This window comes from Sphaerodactylus townsendi, linkage group LG01 (genome assembly GCF_021028975.2).
Source record: "Sphaerodactylus townsendi isolate TG3544 linkage group LG01, MPM_Stown_v2.3, whole genome shotgun sequence".
NCBI classification, from domain to species: Eukaryota; Metazoa; Chordata; class Lepidosauria; order Squamata; family Sphaerodactylidae; genus Sphaerodactylus; species Sphaerodactylus townsendi.
This window is the reverse complement of record NC_059425.1, coordinates 111,061,698-111,083,977: the sequence shown is the minus strand read 5'-3', so window position 1 is coordinate 111,083,977 and position 22,280 is coordinate 111,061,698. Positions and strand designations below refer to the sequence as shown.

At 40.2% G+C, this 22,280-nt stretch overlaps 1 protein-coding gene across 2 annotated transcripts in view; it reads right to left on the bottom strand.

The window, feature by feature from the left end:
• ARHGAP18 (Rho GTPase activating protein 18) overlaps nt 1-22,280 on the bottom strand; it is a 75,517-nt gene that overhangs the window by 11,174 nt on the left and 42,063 nt on the right. For both annotated transcript variants that reach the window (XM_048490889.1, XM_048490880.1), the window contains exons 5-12: nt 15,702-15,859; nt 14,067-14,232; nt 8,694-8,785; nt 5,885-5,962; nt 4,636-4,795; nt 3,919-4,001; nt 2,050-2,256; nt 1,511-1,675 (exon numbers count right to left, since the gene is read on the bottom strand). In XM_048490889.1, the coding sequence (XP_048346846.1) occupies nt 1,511-1,675; nt 2,050-2,256; nt 3,919-4,001; nt 4,636-4,795; nt 5,885-5,962; nt 8,694-8,785; nt 14,067-14,232; nt 15,702-15,859 (1,109 nt within the window). The remainder of the gene's footprint in view (nt 1-1,510; nt 1,676-2,049; nt 2,257-3,918; nt 4,002-4,635; nt 4,796-5,884; nt 5,963-8,693; nt 8,786-14,066; nt 14,233-15,701; nt 15,860-22,280) is intronic.

Genomic DNA, 22,280 nt, shown 5'->3' with positions numbered 1-22,280 from the left:
TGAGACTGTATGGATTTAGCTGAAAATGAACCCAAATGGTAATTTGTATTCAAAACATTAAAGGACCCCACATTCAGAGTGAATGTTATTGTGTGTCACATTCATATCACACTCAAGATGCTTGTCATATAGGAAATCTTAACATGGCTGCTTAATAGCGTACAAGGTTAACTTACTGAATATTTCCAAATCGCTGTTGTTAGTGTTTAAAATTATATTATTGCTATTTTTGGCTATTTAATTGCATCACAGAACATAAGAATATTTATAAAATAGATGTTCTTGAGAAAAGAAAGATTACTTAGTGTAGAAGGCCATGATAATGTATACGACTGACACATATATATGTGGCCTGAAAAAGAGAGATTGGATAGAACCTTTAAAGAACATTTTGTAAGACAAGTCCTTTTAAAAAATATGGATGAAATGCAAGACCAGAATAGATACTGGCATTTCATGTGGTTATCACCACTAGAAGCATTACAATTAAGAGATTATAAAAATATTGGGATTTGTTTAAAAGAGATAATGTGGTATTTCTGAAAAGAAGGGAGCAAATAAATGAAAAGATAAAATGTCCTTGGTTCTTATAAATGCAAGTCAATATCCCTATCAATCACAGGGCTTCTATGACCAGGACAACTCTTTGGAATCCATCACAAGGTGTTAACAAGATTTATCTTTTTCATGATAGCTACAGTTTCTATTTATTCATAACTGCCAGAATACTTTTATGCAGGGCCAACTGGTCTGCTAGGAATATTTTAGGCAATCACCTAGGGAATCAGTCTAAGCCAGAGATGGAGGGACACCAAGCCAGCCCTTCTACTGTGTTGTCAGGATTGGTTACAGTCTGAAGCACCACCAAGCAACATTACTAGCATCATGGAGAAAAGAGGGCGGCCTGGTGGAAGCTATCACCAATTTACCTGGCACATATTCCCCGTACAGTTTGTGGAGTGTAGCAAGGGACAGTTGAAAGGTGAGAGACAGCCCACTAGGGCAGTGGCCAGGGCCTTCCCCCACTGTGGGTTCTAGAAACTGTGGAATCATGGTTATGGCAAAACAAAAACAGAAAAAACACCAGACCCTGGTGGCATCGTCCTAATGCACCCAGGTGGCCACTGGGAAGGCTTTCCCCTGTCACCAGGTTTAGCAGTGTATAAGGGCCAATCCTTGGGAAACCAAAGTGGGAGCTGCTAAGGAATTGAGTGGCTTCTGTTATGTGAATGCTGCTAGACAACACAGGCAATTGGCCTTGTGGATGTAAACAACTCTGAAGGAATCCTAGTTTGTGACTGAGGAGCTGCACAAGCCAGACTAGATGCTGCCTCACAAAAAGGCACAAGTTAGTTGGCAAGTGAGAAGAAAATGCTGATTGCTCAAAACTTATGTTAGGATGAATGAACATTTTAAATTTACTAACTACTGCTCACTTGGATTGCATGAAAAGTCTTTAACTCTTTTTAGTGAAATTTTACATAATATTCAATATAACTTTTATACTTACATCATTGATGCTTTTGACATCATTGACATTTTTGTCTTGCTTCTCATGCTTCTCTCTGTCAGGAGCCATTTTTTTCAGCAGCTTCTTCATTGCTTTGTCCTTTTTCTCTTTCTTCTGACATTCAGTGTTTTGCTTTCTCACTTGGTTTACAAGAAAGGTAGGTACCTAAGTAAATATACAGTGCAGTGACAGCAACATTTATATTATGAACTAGCATAAACACGTATTGACTGTTTCTAATTATAAAAGTGGCGGTAGAGTACAATCAAATATTGCCAGAAAATCTGGGCTAGGAGCATCAAATGAAGCAGGAGAGCAACTCATAGAATTCTGTGAAAGAATTAAGAACTTTAGAAGTTCTTAATTACAGTCAGGTAGTTTTTATGTAAATCAGCTAAAATGAAGACAAAATCTCTGGTTCCCTAAATATCTATGAAAATCTTGTGCTTGTTTTGCAGAGGGAAGTTAATTCACTTCACTCTATTTGAAAAACAATTACTACAAGATAACATGCATATTAAAAATATACATAAACTTACTGTCCATAAAAGATTTTGATATTTAATCATAAAGCGCATGACTTTTGCTGTCCCAGCTGCCATAACAAACTCGCTGTGCTCTGTGGTCTTGGAGCCCATACCATGAAACATGAAAAGGTTAGGAGTCATAACCATGGCAACATTCTTTAGGGTCATTTTGTTGCTGTCCTGATGATCAATTATCCTTTGAAGAAATTCAAGAAGTGCCTGAAAGGGATTTAAATGATAATTATGAAAAGGGAAAGAAATGTAATTTTCAGTTAGCATATCTGCAAAGATGATTGCTGGATCACATGTACGCAGTTTGCCCTTGTACTTTCTGTTTCCATCTTGTCATGTACTTTGTTCAAAGCAAGCTTCTATTAAAAGGATTGATATTTGAACTATTATAACTCTGGCATCTGTCACATTGTCACTACACTCCGTGTGTGCTCTTGCTGGAGCTATAGCTTTGGCAGCCATTACGCGTCATAGAATCATAGAGTTGGAAGAGACCCCAAGGGTCATCAAATCCAACCCCCTGAAGTGCAGGAACACATCATCAAAGCACTCCTGACAGATGGCCATCCAGCTATTCTTTAAAAAACTCCAAAGATAGAAGACTCCAAGGTAGTGCATTCTATTGTCAAACAGCCCATACTGTCAGGAGGTTTTTCCTGATGCTTAGGTGGAATCTCTTTTCTTCACCTTGAACCCATTGTTCCTGATCTTAGTCTCTGCAGCAGCAGAAAACAAGCTTGCTCCCTCACCAACATGACATCCCTTCAAATATCTAAACATGGCTATCATGTCACCTCTTAACCTTCTCTTCACCAAACTAAACATACCCAGATCACTAAGTCTCTCCTCGTAGGGCATGGATTCCAGACCTTTTACCATTTTGGTTGCCCTCCTCTGGACATGTTCCAGCTTGCCAATAACCTTCTTGAATTGCAGTGCCCAGAACTGTACACAATATTCCAGGTGAGGCCTAACCAATGCAGAATAGAGAGATACAATTACATCCCTCGATCTAGACCCGTGGTGGCGAACCTATGGCACTCCAGATGTTCACGGACTACAATTCCCATGAGCCCCTGCCAATTGGCCATGCTGGCAGGGGCTGATGGGAAGGCCAGGATTCACTCGAATATCCTGGAGTGCTGCTGGTTCGCCCTCAAATCTGAAATCTAGGCTACTATACTCCTATTGATACAGCCCAGAATTGCATTGGTTTTCTTGACTGCCGCATCACACTGCTGACTCACGTTCAGTTTGTGGTCTACTTAGACTCCCAGGTTCTTTTCGCATGTAGCGTTGTCAAACTAAATGTCACCGATTCTTATATCTGTGCATTTCATTTTTTTTTTTTTTGCCTAAGTGGAGTATCTTACATTTATCTCTTGAAATTCATTTCGTTTGTTTTGGCCCAGCTCTCTAATCCATCCAGGTCATTCTGAATTCTGACTCTCTCCTCTGGGGTACTAGCTACCCCTCCTATTTTGGTGTCATCTGCAGATCTGATTAGCATGCCCTCTATTCCATCATCCAAGTGGTTGATAAAAATGTCTGAGAAACATAATTGTAACATCTGCAAGGCAAAGTGAAGGAAGAGTGTGCATCCCTCCAAGCAGGTTACATGATCCTGGGTGGGAAAAGCAGATAGCTCAGGAAGGGGAACACTCATCTGACAACTAAAAGCTCTAAAATGCTAACTGAAATGCTCCACGGTTGGCTGGCAGAAATGCAGTCTCACACAGAGGCCACTTGCTGCTCACTGAATCATGGCGTACTCATACTTTGTAATTAAATATACACATACTTCTGTGTTTTTTCAGCGAATCAGTGACCATTGTGAATGACATCTGAGAAATGGTTCAACACTCTAACCTTTAGCGTATCTCTGTTTCCTTCAGGGAGAAGAAGGACCAAAAGATTCAGTGCTTGCAATTGATGCTTCTTTGTTGGAAGTCCTGTCAATGAAACAGACAAATGTCTATTTCTGAATCTATTTGCAAGATATTTTACATCTCACATAACATTTGTATTGTTAATACCTATCAAATGTTATTTTAAAAGTATTATAAGAGAACAATAGGTATTACACCTTATTTCCAGATGTGGTTTCATGAAGAGAAACCTTCCAAGGCACATGAACAGGAAATAGCATATGACACCTACTGAAATGCAAAGTTCTCCGTTAAGCAAATATCTGGTATTAGTGCACAACAAGTAATTTGCAGTTCTCCTTTGGATGACTAAGCTATTAGTTAAAGCTAACAGCAAAAATGTTATCAGCAGGTTTGAAAATCTTTCCGGAAATATTCTCTAATTTTATTCATAGCAGAATATTTACATACTTGAAAATCTTAACACTACATGGAGTGTATTATTTGATACTGTATATTATTTTCAGATGCTAAAAATCAAACAGTTTGTAGATTTCATACTAATCAACTGATCCTTTCTGGATTCACCTGAAATACTGATTATTTGTTCAACTGATTTTCCTTTGCAGTCTGAAATATGCATTTATGTGTATGCATTTAGCATGAAACTATATATAAATTGCCTCCCCAAGCCTCAGTCAGAAGAAGTTACACTTACTCTGTACATCCTGGAAGGCCTTGAGATACTCCACAGTAAGAAGTGGCTGAGGCAGTTCACGGATAAAGAGTTTTAGAACACTTGCTGCATCATGTTGTTTAACAGTTTCCCAGTTGAAAGTCCCATCATAAAACTTTGCTTCTAGCTCCTGGCAAAGACTCTAAAAGACAGATGAACAGAAAACAGCCACATTTTGCAGATAATATTTTCTGTTTTTTTAAAAGCATATCTGAAATTATTATCCTATATTCAGATTATATAAATATAAATGCTCACATAATTAATGCAAAAACTAGCATATATTAAAATGGTTTTGCTATTGTAAAGGACATTTTCACAGGTAGAACCACAAAGTATGTATTACTTTTCCTGTGCATACAAAGTAATGGATGTAGTTATAATGCATGTTTGACTGTATAAATGCTCTCTGATGTTTCAACATTCAGTAGCAAAAGAGACTATTATAAGGTGATTTTAAAATTGTATGTAGAAATGCCTTCTTTTTTTAAATAAAGATTTCACAAAATTTCCATACCAAAATATTAGTGATGATATCAAAGAAGTCATTTATCATGTCTACAGTATATTAAACTTCACACATATCAATCCAAATTGGCCAGGACAGCAGCTCAACATATTGAATTCATTCTTCAATGCAGTTATATATATATTAGTTTTCTGGCCTCCATATGTGACATTCCACAGTATGAATGTCTTATTTGAGAAGTTTGCAGACCTCTACACTGCCACTTGGATGAACAAATACAGTCTATCAGTTTCCCTGTGGCATGGGCAGGAGGAAAACCCTGAATTCCTTATGACCCTGGGAAACCCCATTGGGAAAAGTAACTTGTGCCATGATTTTTGTGGTGCAAGTTCAGAGCCGGCTGCAGCAGTGACCAGTGGCTAAAATCCAGGTGGAATCAATGTGCAATTCCATGCCAGACAAGTGACAAAGATGCCCGCACTTCCAAGGTGCAGGCGCCACAGAGCTCTACAGAACTCCTGGGAGATGTTGGAGCCCTCACCACTGGACTCCAGTGGGGGATTCGCCCCCTCCCTCTGGATTGGGCTCATAGTGATTCATTGACTGAAAAGTGATTTTAAAATGCAATAAGATACCTAAGGTTTACTTCTTACTAATGTTACTCTTGCTATCAAACATAAGCCGCTAGGTCTGTATGTTGAAAGTTAATATTGAGTGCATAATGATGATAATTATCTTCTTGAAGCTCAAATATTATTTTACCTTTACTCTTGTGGCAACACCTGGTATTCGAAGAAGACCTTCTGTGCCCAGCTTTCCTTCTTCTATGTGGCATATGAGCTGCAAAGAAAAAAACGGAGAGCATATCAATGTCATAGCTGGCAACTAAAATACCTTTTTTTCCTCACCTAATTCTGAGGATGTTGTTGATGTTCTAAACCAGTGCTTGGAGTCAGTAATGGGCTGGATGAGGGTGAACAAGCTGAAACTTAATCCTGACAAGACAGAGGTCGAATCCCCACTACCGTCTTAGCCAGGTTTCAGAACACAAACTAACCAGGTTTGAGGGACGACCTCCCCATTGCTTGTGTGGCAGATTCCGTTTCTGGTGCTCGTTCTCCCCATTAATCTGCGTTCCGGCAGGACCTGGTTGCAAGTGGCATAGACCCCATTAACACGGTTCAGAACTTATCCGAGGGGAGGGATGAGGGTTGAAACCCTGACTTGTTCCCCACCCTGGAGTGTGACGCAGAATTTGGGCAACCAATCAGCACTGCGATGCATAAGCAGCCTTTCCTTGGTTTCATTTCCGCTTTTGCAATCGGCCAGCAGAAGGGGATGCAAACATTAAACAGTCAAACGTGTAACTTTGAATTGTTCATGGTTTATACAGGTAACGATTAGCTGTTTGCACGGTTAAACAGTTAAACGTTAAACTTTTACACGCTGGTTTATTTGATCACACCCCTACAATGTACATTTCCACAGTGGGAAAAGGTCCCGCCCTGCGAGTAGCAGAGTGCTGGACTAGATGGACTCTGGTCCAGAGGCGTTCCTCCCATTGGGCAAAGTGGGCAGTTGCCCAGGGCGCCCCCTTGAGGTGGGTGCCAAAAATGCAGGTTCGTTTGTGGGATTTTTTGGTATTTTCAGTGTTTTTTCTGTTTCTGGCCTGCAGGGGGTGCAGTTTTTAGGCTAGCAGCACCAAAATTTCAGGATGTTTCGGGAGTCTCTCCTGATGTTATCACCCAGGTTTGGTGAGGTTTGGTTCAGGGAGTCCAAAGTTATGGACTCCCAAAGGGAGTGCCCCATCCCCATTGTTTCCAATTGGAGATAACAGGAGATGGGGGCTACACCTTTGAGGGTCCATAACTTTGGGCCCCCTGAACAAAAACTTCACCAAACCTAGGAGATATCATCAGGAGAGTCTCCTACTGATACCACCCAGGTTTTGTGAATTTTTGATCCAGGGAGTCCAAAGCTATGGACTCCCAAAGGGGGTGCCCCCATCCCCCATTGTTTCCAATGGGAGCTAATAAAAGATGGGAGCTACACCTTTCAGGGTCCATAACTTTGAACCCCTTGAACCAAACTTCACCAAACCTGGGTGGTATCATTAGGAGAGTCTCCTAAAGATACCCTGAAAGTTTGGTGCTGCTAGCTTAACAATTGCACCCTTGACAGCAGGCACCCCCCAGATTTTCCTTTTAAATCCCGCCCCTTCGACATGGATTTAAAGGGAGAATCTGAGGTCCCCAGTTTAAACATTGAAAGTGATGCTGTTTCAGGGTGGGGGAGAATCAACCCCAAAACAGCATCACTTTCAATGTTGTTTAAACTAAGGACCCCAGATTCTCCCTTTAAGGTGGATTTAAAAGGAGAATCTGGGCTCCCTAGTTTAAACACCATTGAAAATGATGCTGTTTGGGGGTGGATTCCAGCATCGTTTAAACAAGGGAGCCCAGATTCTCCTTTTAAATCCACCTTAAAGGGAGAATCTGGGGTCCCCAGTTTAAATAACATTGAAAGTGATGCTGTTTCCCCCAATTGGGGGGACTGGATACAACACCATAAAATGTTTTCATAACAGTAATAAAACATTTTGAAAGCATTTTGAAAATGTTTTCAAAAAAATATTTCTGCTGTGTGGCATGGCCCATTGCTATGTTCAGATTTGCGAGTTGGGGCATGTTCTATAATGTGATGGTGACTTTGAAACGACCTGGTGGAAAAAATCATTGTTTGATCATGGTGGGGGAGGGTGGCTGCCCATGGGGAGGGCATCAAACTCAGGTTTCCAGGGCTCCAGTTTGCCTAGGTATGACACTGCTCTGGACTGATCCAGCAGGCTCTTTTTTATGTTCTTAGGTGCCTGCCTCATCCCTTCCAGAGGCTGTTTCATGGAAGGTTTATTTCTTGCTATGGTTATCTTGAAGCTTGACTACTGTAACATGCTCTTTATAGGGCTGCTCATGACGATAAACCAGAAATGTCATCTTATACAAAACATGGCAGCCTCTTTGCTGTCAGGACTGCATTATACTGGTCCAAAAGTCTTTTAAGTGGCTGCCTATCTGTTTCCATTTAAGGTGTTGGATCTGGGACCCTCAAACTTGAAGGATCAATTCTCTCCTGATATGAACTTTTATAGCAATTAGCTTTCCTAGCAGCAGGACCTTATATAAATCTTCTCAGCCTCAAGATCATAATCTGTTATGGACCAGACTTTTTCTGTTGCTGACCCTCCATCATGGGACAGTCTTATGAGGGGAGATACCTACCCTTGTGCCTTCCAGTAAGGCAGTAAAAGAGAACTATTCAAAGCAGCTTATAGAACAGCTTGAATAGACCAAGGCATATCTGGTTTTAATGAGTCTTATTTTTTTCAGATAATTATGTCTGTGTTGTTGCTACTGTTGTCATCCCGTTGGGTCCTGACTGTATCAGGCAAAAGGCAAGTTGCATAAAACATAAATACATGCCATTCCTAAGTACCCCAGCACACAGACAGAATACTTGAAGTAGGCTGGGCCCTGAGAGGCAACTAAGAAATGGACTGACTGTAATTACTCACTTTTTGAAAGATTAGGGGTATCTTGATGCCTGGAACTCTCTTCTGATCTTGTTCTAGCAGAACTGGCAGTGGGACTCCAAAAAGACCAGATTCTGCATGAACCAAGAAGAGAAAGACACTTTTCACTTCTCTTCCAATTCATAAAATGGCAACACACATAGATCCCCCCCCCCCCATGTGTTCAAGGGTACTATCTGGTACATTCAAACAATCAATTAAGATAACAGTACTATTATATAATTACATAAAAGTAATACTGACAGTAAGGGCTGTTCGACAGTGGAAAGCACTACCGTGGAGTGTGGTAGATTCTCCTTCTTTGGAGGTTTTTAAAGAGAGGCTGGATGGTCATCTGCCAGGAGTGCTTTGATCATGTGTTCCTACATTGCAGGGGGTTAGACTTGATGGCCCTTGGGGTCTCTTCCACCTCTGTGATTCTATGAAACTCATTGAACAGGGTTGCCAGCTCCAGATTTGGAAATACCTGGAGATTTTAGGGGTAGAATCTGACGACTGTGGAGTCTGGGAAGGGGAGGGACTTTAGTGGGGTATAATGCCATAGAGTCCACCTTCGAAAGCAGCCGTTTTCTTCAGGTGAACTCATCTGTTGCCTGGAGATCCGCTGTAATCTCAAGAGATCTCCAGCCACCACTGGAGGCTGGTAATCCTACCATTGAATAAGCTTACTTCTGAATAAAAATGCTTAGGATCATACTGCAAATCACTAATACAGGTTAGTACAGATATTTTATATCTTCCCCCTTCAATAATCAAATAGCCTTTAGCATCTCTGAAAAATGGAATATACCATCATAAAAAAATAACCATATTAGAATCTGTATTCTTTTAAATGTTGCACTGCTGACTCTACAAAGATCTTCAGAATTACATGGAAATTAAAGTTACAAGAGACATCAGAAACTATAAAGATCTATTTTTCCCCTGTTAGCTTAAAAGAATTCAGTCCACCCAATGTGTCTTTGCATATCTTCATATTCTGCCAGTACAGAATTGCATCATGCCATTAAAAACAATACCATACTTAAGTTTACTCTCCCATATTCAATCTTTTAAAATTGGTTATTATCTTTGTTAAAATTTCATCAATCTTTAAAGCAAAGCTGCTCTTCAATAATGAAACCATAACTAAACGTAAAACGATTCTTGAAAAGGAGATATGCTTGCTAACAATTTAACAATTAAAATAGCACTCTGAAAAATAAAAGAAACAGCTGATTGATTGGTGCAGTGGAGTGGTTTCATCATGTACTGGGAGGCAGGAGGTCCTGTCTCCTAATTCAAATTGTGACCATGAACTCTCTAAGTTACAATGGAGAATTGTTATTGATTACAGTACAGTTGAATGTTCTGAATTAGGTGTGATATGTTTATTATATTTTTACGTAAACATAAAAGGAATTTAGCTCTGAAACGAAGCATCTACAATGTCCATCTAATGTCCAGGGGGAAAGCCAACACAGCTATCCTTTCCAAGCTCAAAATACTGGCAATTCCAAAGGCATTGACACAGCTTTTGTACATGAATATAATCTGTATACAAATTTTAAGGCAGATAAAAATGAAAGGGGGGGGGGCAATTCCAACAATACTTTGTTGCTGGATTTGTTGTGGAAGAAGTTGTTTTCTGTGGTGTGAAATGGAGAACCTAATTGTGCCCTGCAGTCTTTCTCATCACTCACTGCTTTCAATTATTTAGCTACTGTACTGTTGTTTCTACTGAACCTTGACTGCGAAGTCTGATACAAACAGGCCTTTGATTAAGCGGTAGCATGTTTCATATACGTGCAAAATGTTAAAGGGAAGATCAAAAATAAAGACACATAGCAAAATGGCAACATTTTCTGCACAAATGAGTATATCTTAATGCATTTCCAGTCTAGGACACTGAACCTGGATTATCTGCATGTATAAGCACATTTGTGTATTTGAGAAGGACAAACATTTGACATGAATATTGCTTTCACTTGCTTTGAAAGAGCCACTGGATATGATGTACAATAATATATTATAAAGAAACTGGTTCCTCAAAATCATATAGGTTCCTTACTCTATCTATGGCCCGTTTTGCACAGACTGAAGAAGCGGTTGCACACCAGCATAATTATGCCAGTGGAGTCTTGGAACTGCTGACACAGTCCTGTGTGGGTGGCCCCAAAGGTGCTGCGGCCTGCAGATGCATCTCCACATGGAGGCGCCTCTTTTTTGGCTTCCCCATTTATCTTCTGTCCCGAGAGGCAGTGGGGGTGAGGGGGTGTGGCCACGCAACCCTGCAGAGCTCCGCAGGGACAGAAGGTAAGTGAGGGGAAAACCGGAGGTGCCTAAAAGTGGCGCCTCTACCTTGGTGCCGTTTACACGGCGCCGGCTGGGAAACGCGGTTTCCCCATAAAACTTGCTCATTGAGTGAGTTTTAAAGCAGCGTTTCCATGCTGGTTGTAGGGGAAAAGCACCGCAGCACCTCGCTTCAGAGGTGACAGCCATGCAAACAGCACCCCCGGGATGGTGTTTTTATTATCCCTGGGGCACTGTTGTTAGCCCATGCAGAACAGGGCTGTGTTGGGTATGAGGAAAGAAGATGAAATCAAAGCAGTCATATATTTTACAGAAGGTAGAATATGAACATTATGAGCTTAGATTAAGAAACCAAGGAGGCTTGCGGATGATAGAAAGAGGAAGTGCTTGCCTCCTCCTCCTCCTCATGGAAAACTGGAAATTTTACTGGATTTACCCCCTGATATATGAAATTAGAGGACCTTAGTACTTAATAGTCATCACACAAAGATCTATTTCTTAGCCCATCTGTGGAATGACAAACAGAAGCAGACTGACATGGCTAGACATGGCTAGAATTTGAATTCTGGAAGTCAGTCAGTCTGAATCAGTACCATACAATGCGAAACAGTGCACTGTTTCTCAGTGGCATGAGATTAAATTCTCTCACATACCCACACCTTTACAGAAATGCCCAGAAGCAGGATATAATGCAAGTTGGGCTCATTTGTATGGAACTGAAAATTTCCAGCTATAATAGTAGTATCTTTTAATAACAGTGCAATCTTAAGCACTACTCTGTCCTTTGACTTTGTTTAGGATAGTGTAGCATTGTGAACAACAGGACACGTCAGCTTTGTTTCAACTTAAGAAGGATTTTTGTTTTATTTAGCTCTCTGACTCTCTCGGTCTCTCTTGGCCTTTTTTTCGTTTGCCTCTGAATCAGTCACCTCAGCAACCCAATTACATAACAGAGTCCTACAGGGCCAAAAGGACATGCAAAGCAGAAACTCGTTCCCTAGAGGCTCCTTTTATACTTTACAACAGGTAGCAGGGCAAACCTCCTAGGTCTTTGTGTTATGGAAATGTTCTACAAACATAAAATGCACATACATGATGAAACTTGCAGCAACACACAAGTAAGTGTGCAAATAGGTGAGGATTCTAAAATTATGGCTGATAGATGGGAACTAGAGATAGTTTTCAAGCCAGTAGAACTTTCTCACCTTTCCCATTTTAGTAGGAGTATCAACATTTTTACCACATTTCTCTAGCACATCGCTTCCCATTTTAAAAGTAACACATTCTGTTTCTTTTTTCCTTTTTGTTAAAATAACCATATAAAGCTCTTTGTTACCATCCTAAAAAGTCACTATAAAATAACACAAATATAGATGGCCCCTTTGGCTCTCTAATATTTTGCTGAGCAAAAGTTCTCAATGATGGGAGGAATTAGGGGAAATAAACTCAAGATAAACTCTTTCGATGATGAAATCATATTTGCCGCAATATAGTTTCAGCATAGCAACCTAATATAGCAACCCTCAGCCACAAATGCACAGAAATGTCAAAAGGAAGAAGCAACCCATTCGAATAAAAATTATACCCTTTTGTAAAATTAGCAACTGCTTTAAAATCAGGAAATGGGAGTGCCACCCCACAACTCCCCTCGGCCAAAAAGAATCATGCCACAGTAAAAGTCTTGCAGAAACATGACATAGATGCAGTTTTCCTAAAGCGCTGGTCAAAATGGGAACATAAATGAAAATCTTGGTTAGAGTGTCAATCGGTCACTATAAATTGCTATTGCAGCACACCCTCAGGACCACAGCCACACTAGTAAATTTCTACCAAAAGAAGAAAAAAAGTGCGGGGGGGGGGGGGGGGGGGGAGGAAACAAAAACATATTTCAAACGTTCAGAGTTAAGATTTTTAAGATTGGAAAGAGTTTAAAGTAAAATAATGGAATGTTCAAGTAATGGAACAACATGACGATCAAAAAGAAAAGAGGGCAAGCAGATGAGACCAAAGTAGACAAATGCATTACAAAAAGGAGGTTGTAATGTGTGCCTGGGACAAATGATAAATACCGGCCTCACAATGGAAACACTGGAGAAACAGAATGCTTTGTTCATATTCTCTTTAGATAGATTCCTCTATAATCCAGCTTCTCAGTTCGTTAACAGTTTTTTCTACTATACGGCATAATCTCACTGAAATTAACATCCTCCCACTAAGAATTCAAATAAAAGCGTTTTACACTGACTGGATTGTGCTCATCCTAAAAAAAACCCTCTACCCCAAAATATCCTGGTTGTTTCTCACAATGACATGAATGGATTGTACTGCTGATGCATACAACACACTTGTAGAATTCAAGAAGAAGTCATGTCTCAGTGATAGAGCTTTGTATGCAGAAGGTCACAGATTCCAGATAAAAGGATCACATGTGAAAGGCCTACGAAGACCCTGAAAAGTAACTGCCAATCAGAATGGACAGTACTGACTTTGATAGACCAGTGGTATGGCTTAGTACAGGTTGCCAATCTCCAGGTGAAGGCCCGCAGTTCTCCTGAAATTCCAACTATATACAAACTACAGAGATTAGTTCCCCTGAATAAAATGGGAGCTTCGACCAGTAGACTGTATGGCATCTTATTCCCTACTTAACTCCTTTCACTGCCAAACTCTTCTTTTCACAAATCTCCAGGAATTGCCCAACTTGGAGTTAACAACTGTACATTCGCATAGACCAGGGGTAGGGAACCTGCGGCTCTCCAGATGTTCAGGAACTACAATTCCCATCAGCCCCTACCAGCATGGAGAGCCGCAGGTTCCCTACCCCTGGCATAGACTCTTGAAGCATATTTTCTTGATGTTGCAAAGCAACAGATGCAGTCCATGCCACCCACCCCCTACTCCCAGAAAAGAAATTAACAGCTGACTAACTGTAATGTTGCCATGTGTTTTGTCTTTGTGTCTAAATAAGGTTGATCTCAACAGTCCACATGCTGGAAATGTTTTTGGGACTCAAGGTTACCTCTAAAATACAAAACTTTGTCAATGTAAACAAAACCAACTTACCTTTTATTTTCATTTTTATTGCTTTTTGTGGCTTAAGTTCTGTTCCAAGAATATCAAACAGTGCAGTCAGCTCAATCAGTGCTAAAGAATGGATTTTCTTCATATCTTGAATGGCGAGGTCCCCAATCTTTGTTGTACCTGTTTTGTCCTTTGGCAGTCTGAAATTCTAGTTAGAAAATGCAGATTATAGTGTCACACTATAACGGCAACACATTGCAAAACAGAAACCATAGCTTCCACTGGTGCATATTTATATGACTACCAATAAGGACTGTCAGGTACAGCTTGGGAACCAGGAGAGGGTGTTGAGAGAGGGTGTTGAGACATGGGGACATGCCACTAGGAACAGCATGAAGTCACTTCTGGTGGATTAAAAATTGTTTTTAAACTATTAAAATTATTTTTGAAATTTCAAAAATGGTATTATTGTGTGTGGGGGGGTGGGTGCTATGTTTTATTTACACAGTCATTTGGTTTACAGAATTCACTTAGTATACTGACGGCTTGTTATTAATTAAAACATTTTCATACTGCCTTTCCTTGTAGTTAAAAGCAGCTTACACTAATAGTTAAACACTTCCAGTTAAAACCAAAAATAATACATCAAATCCAAAATCTACCTCTCCCCATCCATCTTAAAAGATGCCAGTCAATTCAAGTGCCCTCAAAAGCCCTGGCAAGTAAGCAACCCTTGCAGCTCATTCTGAAGGGCTCCAAGGAGAGGGCTCCCTCGCCTTTCTAGGGAGCCCATTCCACAGATCAGGAGCCACAGTGCAAGAGACCCAGGCTCTGGTCAATGTCAAACAGGCCACTCTAAGTGGAGGGGTAGCCTGCCAATGACTGTCTGAAGACTGTGGTTGGCATACAGGAACAGTTGGAAGGAAGGTGTGAAATCTCTCCCCTCCTGTCTGCCCCTACTCTTGGATTTAACAGGAAGATTGACCAAACTGTTAATGATCAAACAGTTGGTTGGAATTTTTTACAATAACTTAACTTTGGAATGAGTATAGGTAATCTAAAACTATTTCAAGAATCCAATTAATAGTTTTATGATACAGAAGCTAAACATTCAATTGACCAGAGCTTCATACACCTTTTAAAAAGTGATTAAGAAACAGGCCACACCTTAACCAGAGAAGAGAGTCTCAGGAAACACTATTTACTTCACTGACACATACCCTCCCAAGTCACTTCACTGGGCAAATGGCACAAGGAGGAAGTCAAAGACTCTCCTCCTCCCTACCACCACAGTGGCCTCGCCTGAATGAGAGCCCTGCAAACTTGGGAAATGAGCTCTCTCACAGCTGATGTCTGACTGCCTGAGAGAAAGTCAGGTTGGGGAAAAACAGATACAACATGTTCAAACCTGTATTGTATAATTTGATCCTCAGGAAAAAGGCTACATTAGATCTCTTCTCCTAACCTACCCCATTAAATCTGAAATGGGACAAGTAATACCACCTCCCACCCTAGAAGAGTTACTCCATTTCATTTACTGTTTACATAACCTGACCATAATACACAGCACTCTCAGTTTCTTCAGGCTGACAGCTGTGACATAAATTTCAGAAGTCAGGTGGGAAAATATTGACTTTGAAATTAAAGATGTTGGAGCGAAAGAACAGGAGCACCTACAGGAAGCACTGTGTCATCATTACTGTGCTTAGGGGCTTTGCGCTCTGAGTTATCTTTGAGACTTGCTTGTTCAGAAAACGATATTTCCAGGTTGATGTCGGTTTCAGACACTTGCACATTCTCTTTCAGACAGTTATCTCCAGTATGGTGGCTATGAGCTAGGTGATGAAAGAAACAAGAGGAAAAGAAACAGAAATTTAAAATACTAGTTTTTCCTCTTCATTCATCATTCATGCAAATAAACATTTGACCCCTTTCTGAGTAATTTTTACGACTAATTAATAATTGTTTGGATCAAAAGAATCACAAACAGAGTTCTTGTCACACAGCAGGGCTTTCTTGCTGTAGCCTCTTGCATATATGTTTAAGCTATTCTTGAAAGGAGAATAACCATCCAGCAGCATTGACCCTCGTAAGGGGAGGGGAGTGAAGAGTGGCAGCTGGGCACTTCATGTTCTGTGGACAGAAGTGCCATCATTATAGACCAGGTCTTGTTGTGTTCAAGCCAATTCCGTACATAATTTGAATGAATCTGTTACTTCAAGAATTTGACACTTAAGATTGCCATCATGATGCCCACATTTTTGTATTCTTTTTTCCTCACAGAAAGGCAACATCGGGTCTGGTCTACACATGCATCAGAATTGAGGTGACTAAAGCAGTGCTGTCTCTTTGACTGCTTGGCGGGGAGGGAAGTAGTTACACAACACAAGCCTTTATTGGCATATAAAACAGGACAAATTTTTAAAACAAAACAAGGTTAAGAAATACAGTTAAAATTACTAATTTCCAGTATAAAATTTGCAACAGTTTCACAAAAGAGCACATCAGAGCTGTTCAGGAGATTGGGTATCTTATAACACTCATGCCACTGAGAACATTGCAAGAAAATGGAATTCATGTATTTCATGCGTATCTTATTGTATTTAGGGCATAGAAACAAAGAATGGTCAAGTGTTTCAACCGTAGTCATATCACATGAACAAACTCTTTTAGAACGTTCCATATTCTTAAATCTTCCCTCCAGCAGAGCTGATGGCAGCACATTACATCTTGCAGTAGCCAAGACTCTCCTCTGGGTGGGATTAATCAGCAGACGAAGATATGCTGCAATAATTCCACGCTCGCATGGGATTAATAATGTAGTTGGAGAACAGGTTGTCTTGGCAGCACGAGTCAAATTATGAAAATCAAGATCCAAGAGCCTATTCTTAACTAGTCTGAAGGCTTCCAACTTTGTGAGCATAAGGAGAGATTCCAAGGGGAAACCAATAGCTTCAACCTTTCTAAAGTATACCATTCTGAAATAAAGTGATCTGATAACAGAGAGGGAATATAGCTATTGGATCTCACTAGAAAATGTATATGCAGCCAATATTTTATGGCCCTTATCCATGCCAAGGCTTCTAAAGTTGTTTGGCCCATCTCAATGCACAACGCAGCATAAGGCACACATCTAGGGAGCCCCATTAGTTTCCGAAGGAATTTGGAATGTAATAAATTAAATGATTTATTTATTGCCGAAATCCAAATGAGGGAACCGTACAGTAGCAAGGAGCCAATCCTAGCCTCAAAAACCTTCAAAGCCGCAGGAATGTATTGACTGCCTTTACTGTAAAAAAAAGCTAAATATTGCTGTTATGTTGGTATGTGCCGAGGTAGTTACTGCTAGTCGCTGTGAGGACCATGACAAATTATACCTATAGTAAATGCCAAGGTATTGGAAATATTTCACCTGCTCAATTTTGTGGCCCTTAATTTGCCAGGACGTGGGCTTCTAACTCTTAGCAAAAATGAGAACTTTAGTTTTAGCATAGTTAATTTCCAGTCTGTTCTCATCACAATAATTAGCAAAACTATACATTAGGCGTTTAAGGCCAATACTGGACAAGGACAATAACACTGCATCGTCTGCATACAACATTAAAGGAACATGGGTAAGATGTAATTTAGGACTATGCCCATTCGCAGACACCAAAGCATGAGGTAAATCATTGAGGAATAAATTGAATAAAGTAGGAGCCAGTATGCAACATTGTTTAACCCCACGAGGAGTACTAATTCTGCTGGTTAACTGACCTTCCCCAGAGCATCTAACTTGACAAACAGTGTTGGTATACAACTGTTTGATCAGGAATAGAAGTCTGGGGTCAACATTCAATGACCTCATCTTGTCCCACAGGAGATTTCTTGTCACGGTATCAAAGGCTCCTTTTAGGTCAATGAAAGCAGCAAATAATTTAGAAGCCTTTGTAGTAGCATACTTATTTACCAGATGGGAGAGTACTAAACAGTGATCCAAGGTTGTCTTATTTCTACAAAATCCTGCTTGCTCAGGTCCAATGATTTTAGTTTGATCCAGTCAAGTTTGCAATCTAATCAATAATAATTTTGAATAGAGCTTTCCAATTACTGATAGTAGACTAATTGGCCGATAATTGGAAGGATCAGTAGGGTCTCCCTTTTTGTAAATTGGTACTAATACGGCTAATCGCCAGCTGTTTGGGATAACGCCTGTGTTATTAATGATGGTAAACACTGCCGCCAGGAGAGGGGTCCACCACTCCAGATCTGATTTCAAAATCTCCGGGATAATTGAATCTGGACCAGCCGCTTTCCCATTCTTTAGACCACTTATCAGATCAGCAATTTCTTGTACTGAGACAGGGGGCCAGTCAGGCAATTCAAGAGGGTCTACCACTGGGCACGGGGTTTCCAACTCATCAGCATAAAAAAGGTTAGAAAAGTAGCTATGCCAATTAAATGGGGAAATTGATGAGGTTGATGTCAGGACCACATTACACGGTCCATTAATTAGATACCAGAACTGCTTGGAATTATTTGTTGCGGTCGCGTGTAAAAGTTGGTTCTATTTAAGTTCCGCTAGATATTGCTGCTTCTGTTGTATGCAATGTTGGAGACAGCGCTTTTGGTTCTGAAGACTAGCAAGATCCGTGTTGGAATTAGATCTTCTGAATCTCCTATATAGGGACCTTATTTGTTGGTTATTTTTAATACATTACTTGTCAAACCAGGAATTTTTTGAACTTCTTGTATCTCCTCTGGGATGGTCTTTGCTTATCAAAGAATTTGTCAACTGAGTAATTACGTTGTCAAACAGCTCTATCCCCACTCCTGGACTGTTTGCTTTAATTATACCCAATTTTAAATTGGAAACAAAAGGCAATTTTATAAAAGCTTTAAAAGTGGCCTCAGTTTGTGATGACCACTTCAAACGAAAATGTAGATCATTGTTGATGGATTCAGGATTTGTGGTAGACTCAACAGAAAGAGAAAACACTAAAGGGAGATGGTCACTCAAGGCATAATCATCAACAACAAACTGGGAAATTGAACCTAAAAGTTGAGGAGAGGGAAGTAGTTATGTTTTAATATCTCCTTGTGCTAAAAGCTTCCTGCAAACAGAAAAACAGCAAAGTGGGCAAAGGATTGGGTAACATTCCTCCTCGAAAAGAGTTTTCTTTTTGCAGGAAGGGTTTCTTATGTAGGAACTGCTGAGGGAGGCAAGCTATCTGTGGGCGGTCTCCACATCATTGGATGTTGATCCTCATCCTGGCTCATCTCCTGATAGGGGCTGGGTGCCCTTGGAGCCCTTGGACAACTCCAGAGACACCCTACCCCTCCTGCAATGGATGATGGTGCTATCCTGGTGCCCAGCCCAAGGGTGCGGGGCCTTTGCACATCCCATCCCCTAATGCTGTCATCAGTGTGGGTCACCATCAAGCAGTTGCCCCTGGAAGGATGCCATGAGTGGCTGGAGTCCATCTAACAGGAGGACTGCTAGATGCAGAACATGGAAAAAAATATTCTCTTTATCTCTTCTTTCTCCTTCATTAACTTATCAACAATATTTGTAAAAGTTCCAAGGATGTTTATAAAACCCAACATAACAATCAGTTTTAAACAGATAAACAGTTCAGGTGAATAGAGCAAAGTCCAAAGTCAATATTTATTTGCTTATTCTGTTTCGGAAAGTCTCAGATTCTTAATAATGTAACAATTTGCTGCCCTGAGCCCCTCAGGGAAGAGCGGGATTAAAATCTAAAAATAAATAAATAATAATTTTTTTGTAATCCTAGAAAAGATATAACAAAGAATAAGTCTTTTTTAAAAAGGCTTGTTCTCTGTCCTTGAAAATATTTTCTCTAGTTGAAAAATGAAAAACGAAACAGACATCAGGTATCAGCAACCTGCTTAAAAATGTTTCTGCAATATTTTGCGATTTCTCCTCTTCAAATTTGTTAATTCACTTTAGTCATTAATTCTGCCGAAATAAAATGGTGGATTACCTTCATCTTTCCAGTATTATGAAGAGACTAATTTGATCTAATTTACAGTACTGGAAAGGTGAAAGTCAAAGCGCATTCAATGTTACTCAAAGTTATCAGTTGATGTTTTCAGATAGTTGATAGTAAAAGTAAATTCCATAAAATACATATTACAGTTCATTGAAGCTGGCAGACTTAAACAACAGCAGACTTTACTGTGGATCTCACTGGCACTCTCCCACATCAGTCTAAATGTTTTCAGAGGAATCCTCTGCTCTTCCCAAGCACTGTTCACTGGAGCCCTTGTAATAATATAGTACCTTAATGTAGGAAACTCATGTGAGCCCACAGTCAACATACTTGTCTTCCCCACTCCCCTCATCTGGCTTTATTGTTGTAGTAGTTTATGATAGTAGTTGTAGTAGTTATTGTTGTAGTAGTTTTGTGCCTAATGCATGGGAAACCTTCAAAAAGTCCATTTGTCTTTAGAAGCCAAAGATCATATGAAAGAGGTCTACAGTCTGAAGTGGGAAAGTTCACTTGACCATTTCATTTAGCTACATTTGTTAATCCAGCCTCAATCATTAAGAACATAAGAACGAGCCTGTTGGATCAGACTAGAGTCCATCTAGTCCAGCACTCTGTACTCGCAGCGGCCCACCAGGTGCCTTTGGGAGCTCACATGCAGAATGTGAAAGCAATGGCCTTCTGTTAATGCTGCTGCTCCCAAGCACCTGGACAAGCAATTTTTCCCAGTACTTTATAGTTCCCAAACAATTGTCAGCTCCTGAACACATGGACACAAGACTTTTATGTTAAGTGTGCCTCTTCCAAAACACATAGTAGTCAACCTCGGACAGCAGTGCATAAATGTATTATTTGTGCATTCTAAATATAAAGGTGGAATTAAGGGCATTCCATACAAAGATCTGACAAAAATGTTCACCAGGAGCTCCACACAGTGGCATTTTCACACTGTTTCCTGCTTTCTCTTTAAGGAATAGGCACATTATAGGGGAGAAAAAAACAATTTCTACGAATCTTCCTACTCCCACTACTCTTTTTCAGGTTTTGTCACATTTTCATCCACACTTGATATGAAATAATTTGTGGTTGTAAACCACTATGAAGCTATCCTTCAATTAAAAGGACAACTGAAAAGGAAGATCTTTGGACTTACTGAAGGGTTAACCTGATTCAGTTAAAGGGCTTTCCCCCCCTTTGTCGTGTGTTAAATGTAATGATTAAGAACAGGTTTTTTAAAACAAATTTCTGTATAGCAAGCAGTAGTGATTTGACAGCACTTAACACACACATCAAGCAATAACTTATTTTAAAGGATGAGAGAGTAACAATTTTCGGCTTGTGACCTGAAGCTTTTAAATAACTTTATCTTTTCTTCTGAAATACTCATTACTTTCTCTTTATAGATATCTGATGTATTTGAAATCCCAGACAATATTTACTGCCTTTAGGAAACAAGACAAAAACTCCAGTCATATTACTAAAATAACATTGGTGAGTAACTTATTATATTCCTGGCACAGCCCAAAAACAGGTGCTGTGGTTTGTATCCAAATAAACTTTCAGACACAACAGATTTCTGTCCGGTTTTGATCCTGGAAGCACACCCCTGCGTTACAGCACAACTGCCAGCAGCCAAAGCATATCAGAATGAACACAGGGAGTGCCCTTTTCATTCTGCACAGCAGAGAGCAAGCAGATGGAAACTGCTTCTCTTTACTTCCCACTTCTGAAGAGCTCATAAGAGGCTCTAACAAAAAAGAGCCAGATGTTATGAAATTCTTAAATAATTGGTTGGTAATTTTCTAGGCCAGAATTTTACAGTTCATTGTACTGTCATTTTACTGACAGTTCCTCTGTCTCCCTCTTCATTGCACATCTTGTACTGACCTAGCAATTTGGTAGCTCTCCCATCTTATGAACTGCTCTTACTAGTGAAATGGTGGAAGCAAAGAGAGAAAAGCACGAAGGCTTCTGTGGAATACATATTATTTAGCTAGCTATATCAGTACTAAATACGATTTTAATACATCTATTTTGCAGTGATTTTTCTAATCAACAGTACAGATAATAAAAGGAGCAGCAGTGGCGTAGTGGTTAAGAGCAGGTGCATTCTAATCTGGAGGAACTGGGTTTGATTCCCCGCTCTGCCGCCTGAGCTGTGGAGGCTTATCTGGGAAACTCAGATTAGCCTGTGCACTCCCACTCACGCCAGCTGGGGGACCTTGGACTAGTCACAGCTTTCCAGAGCTCTCTCAGCCCCACC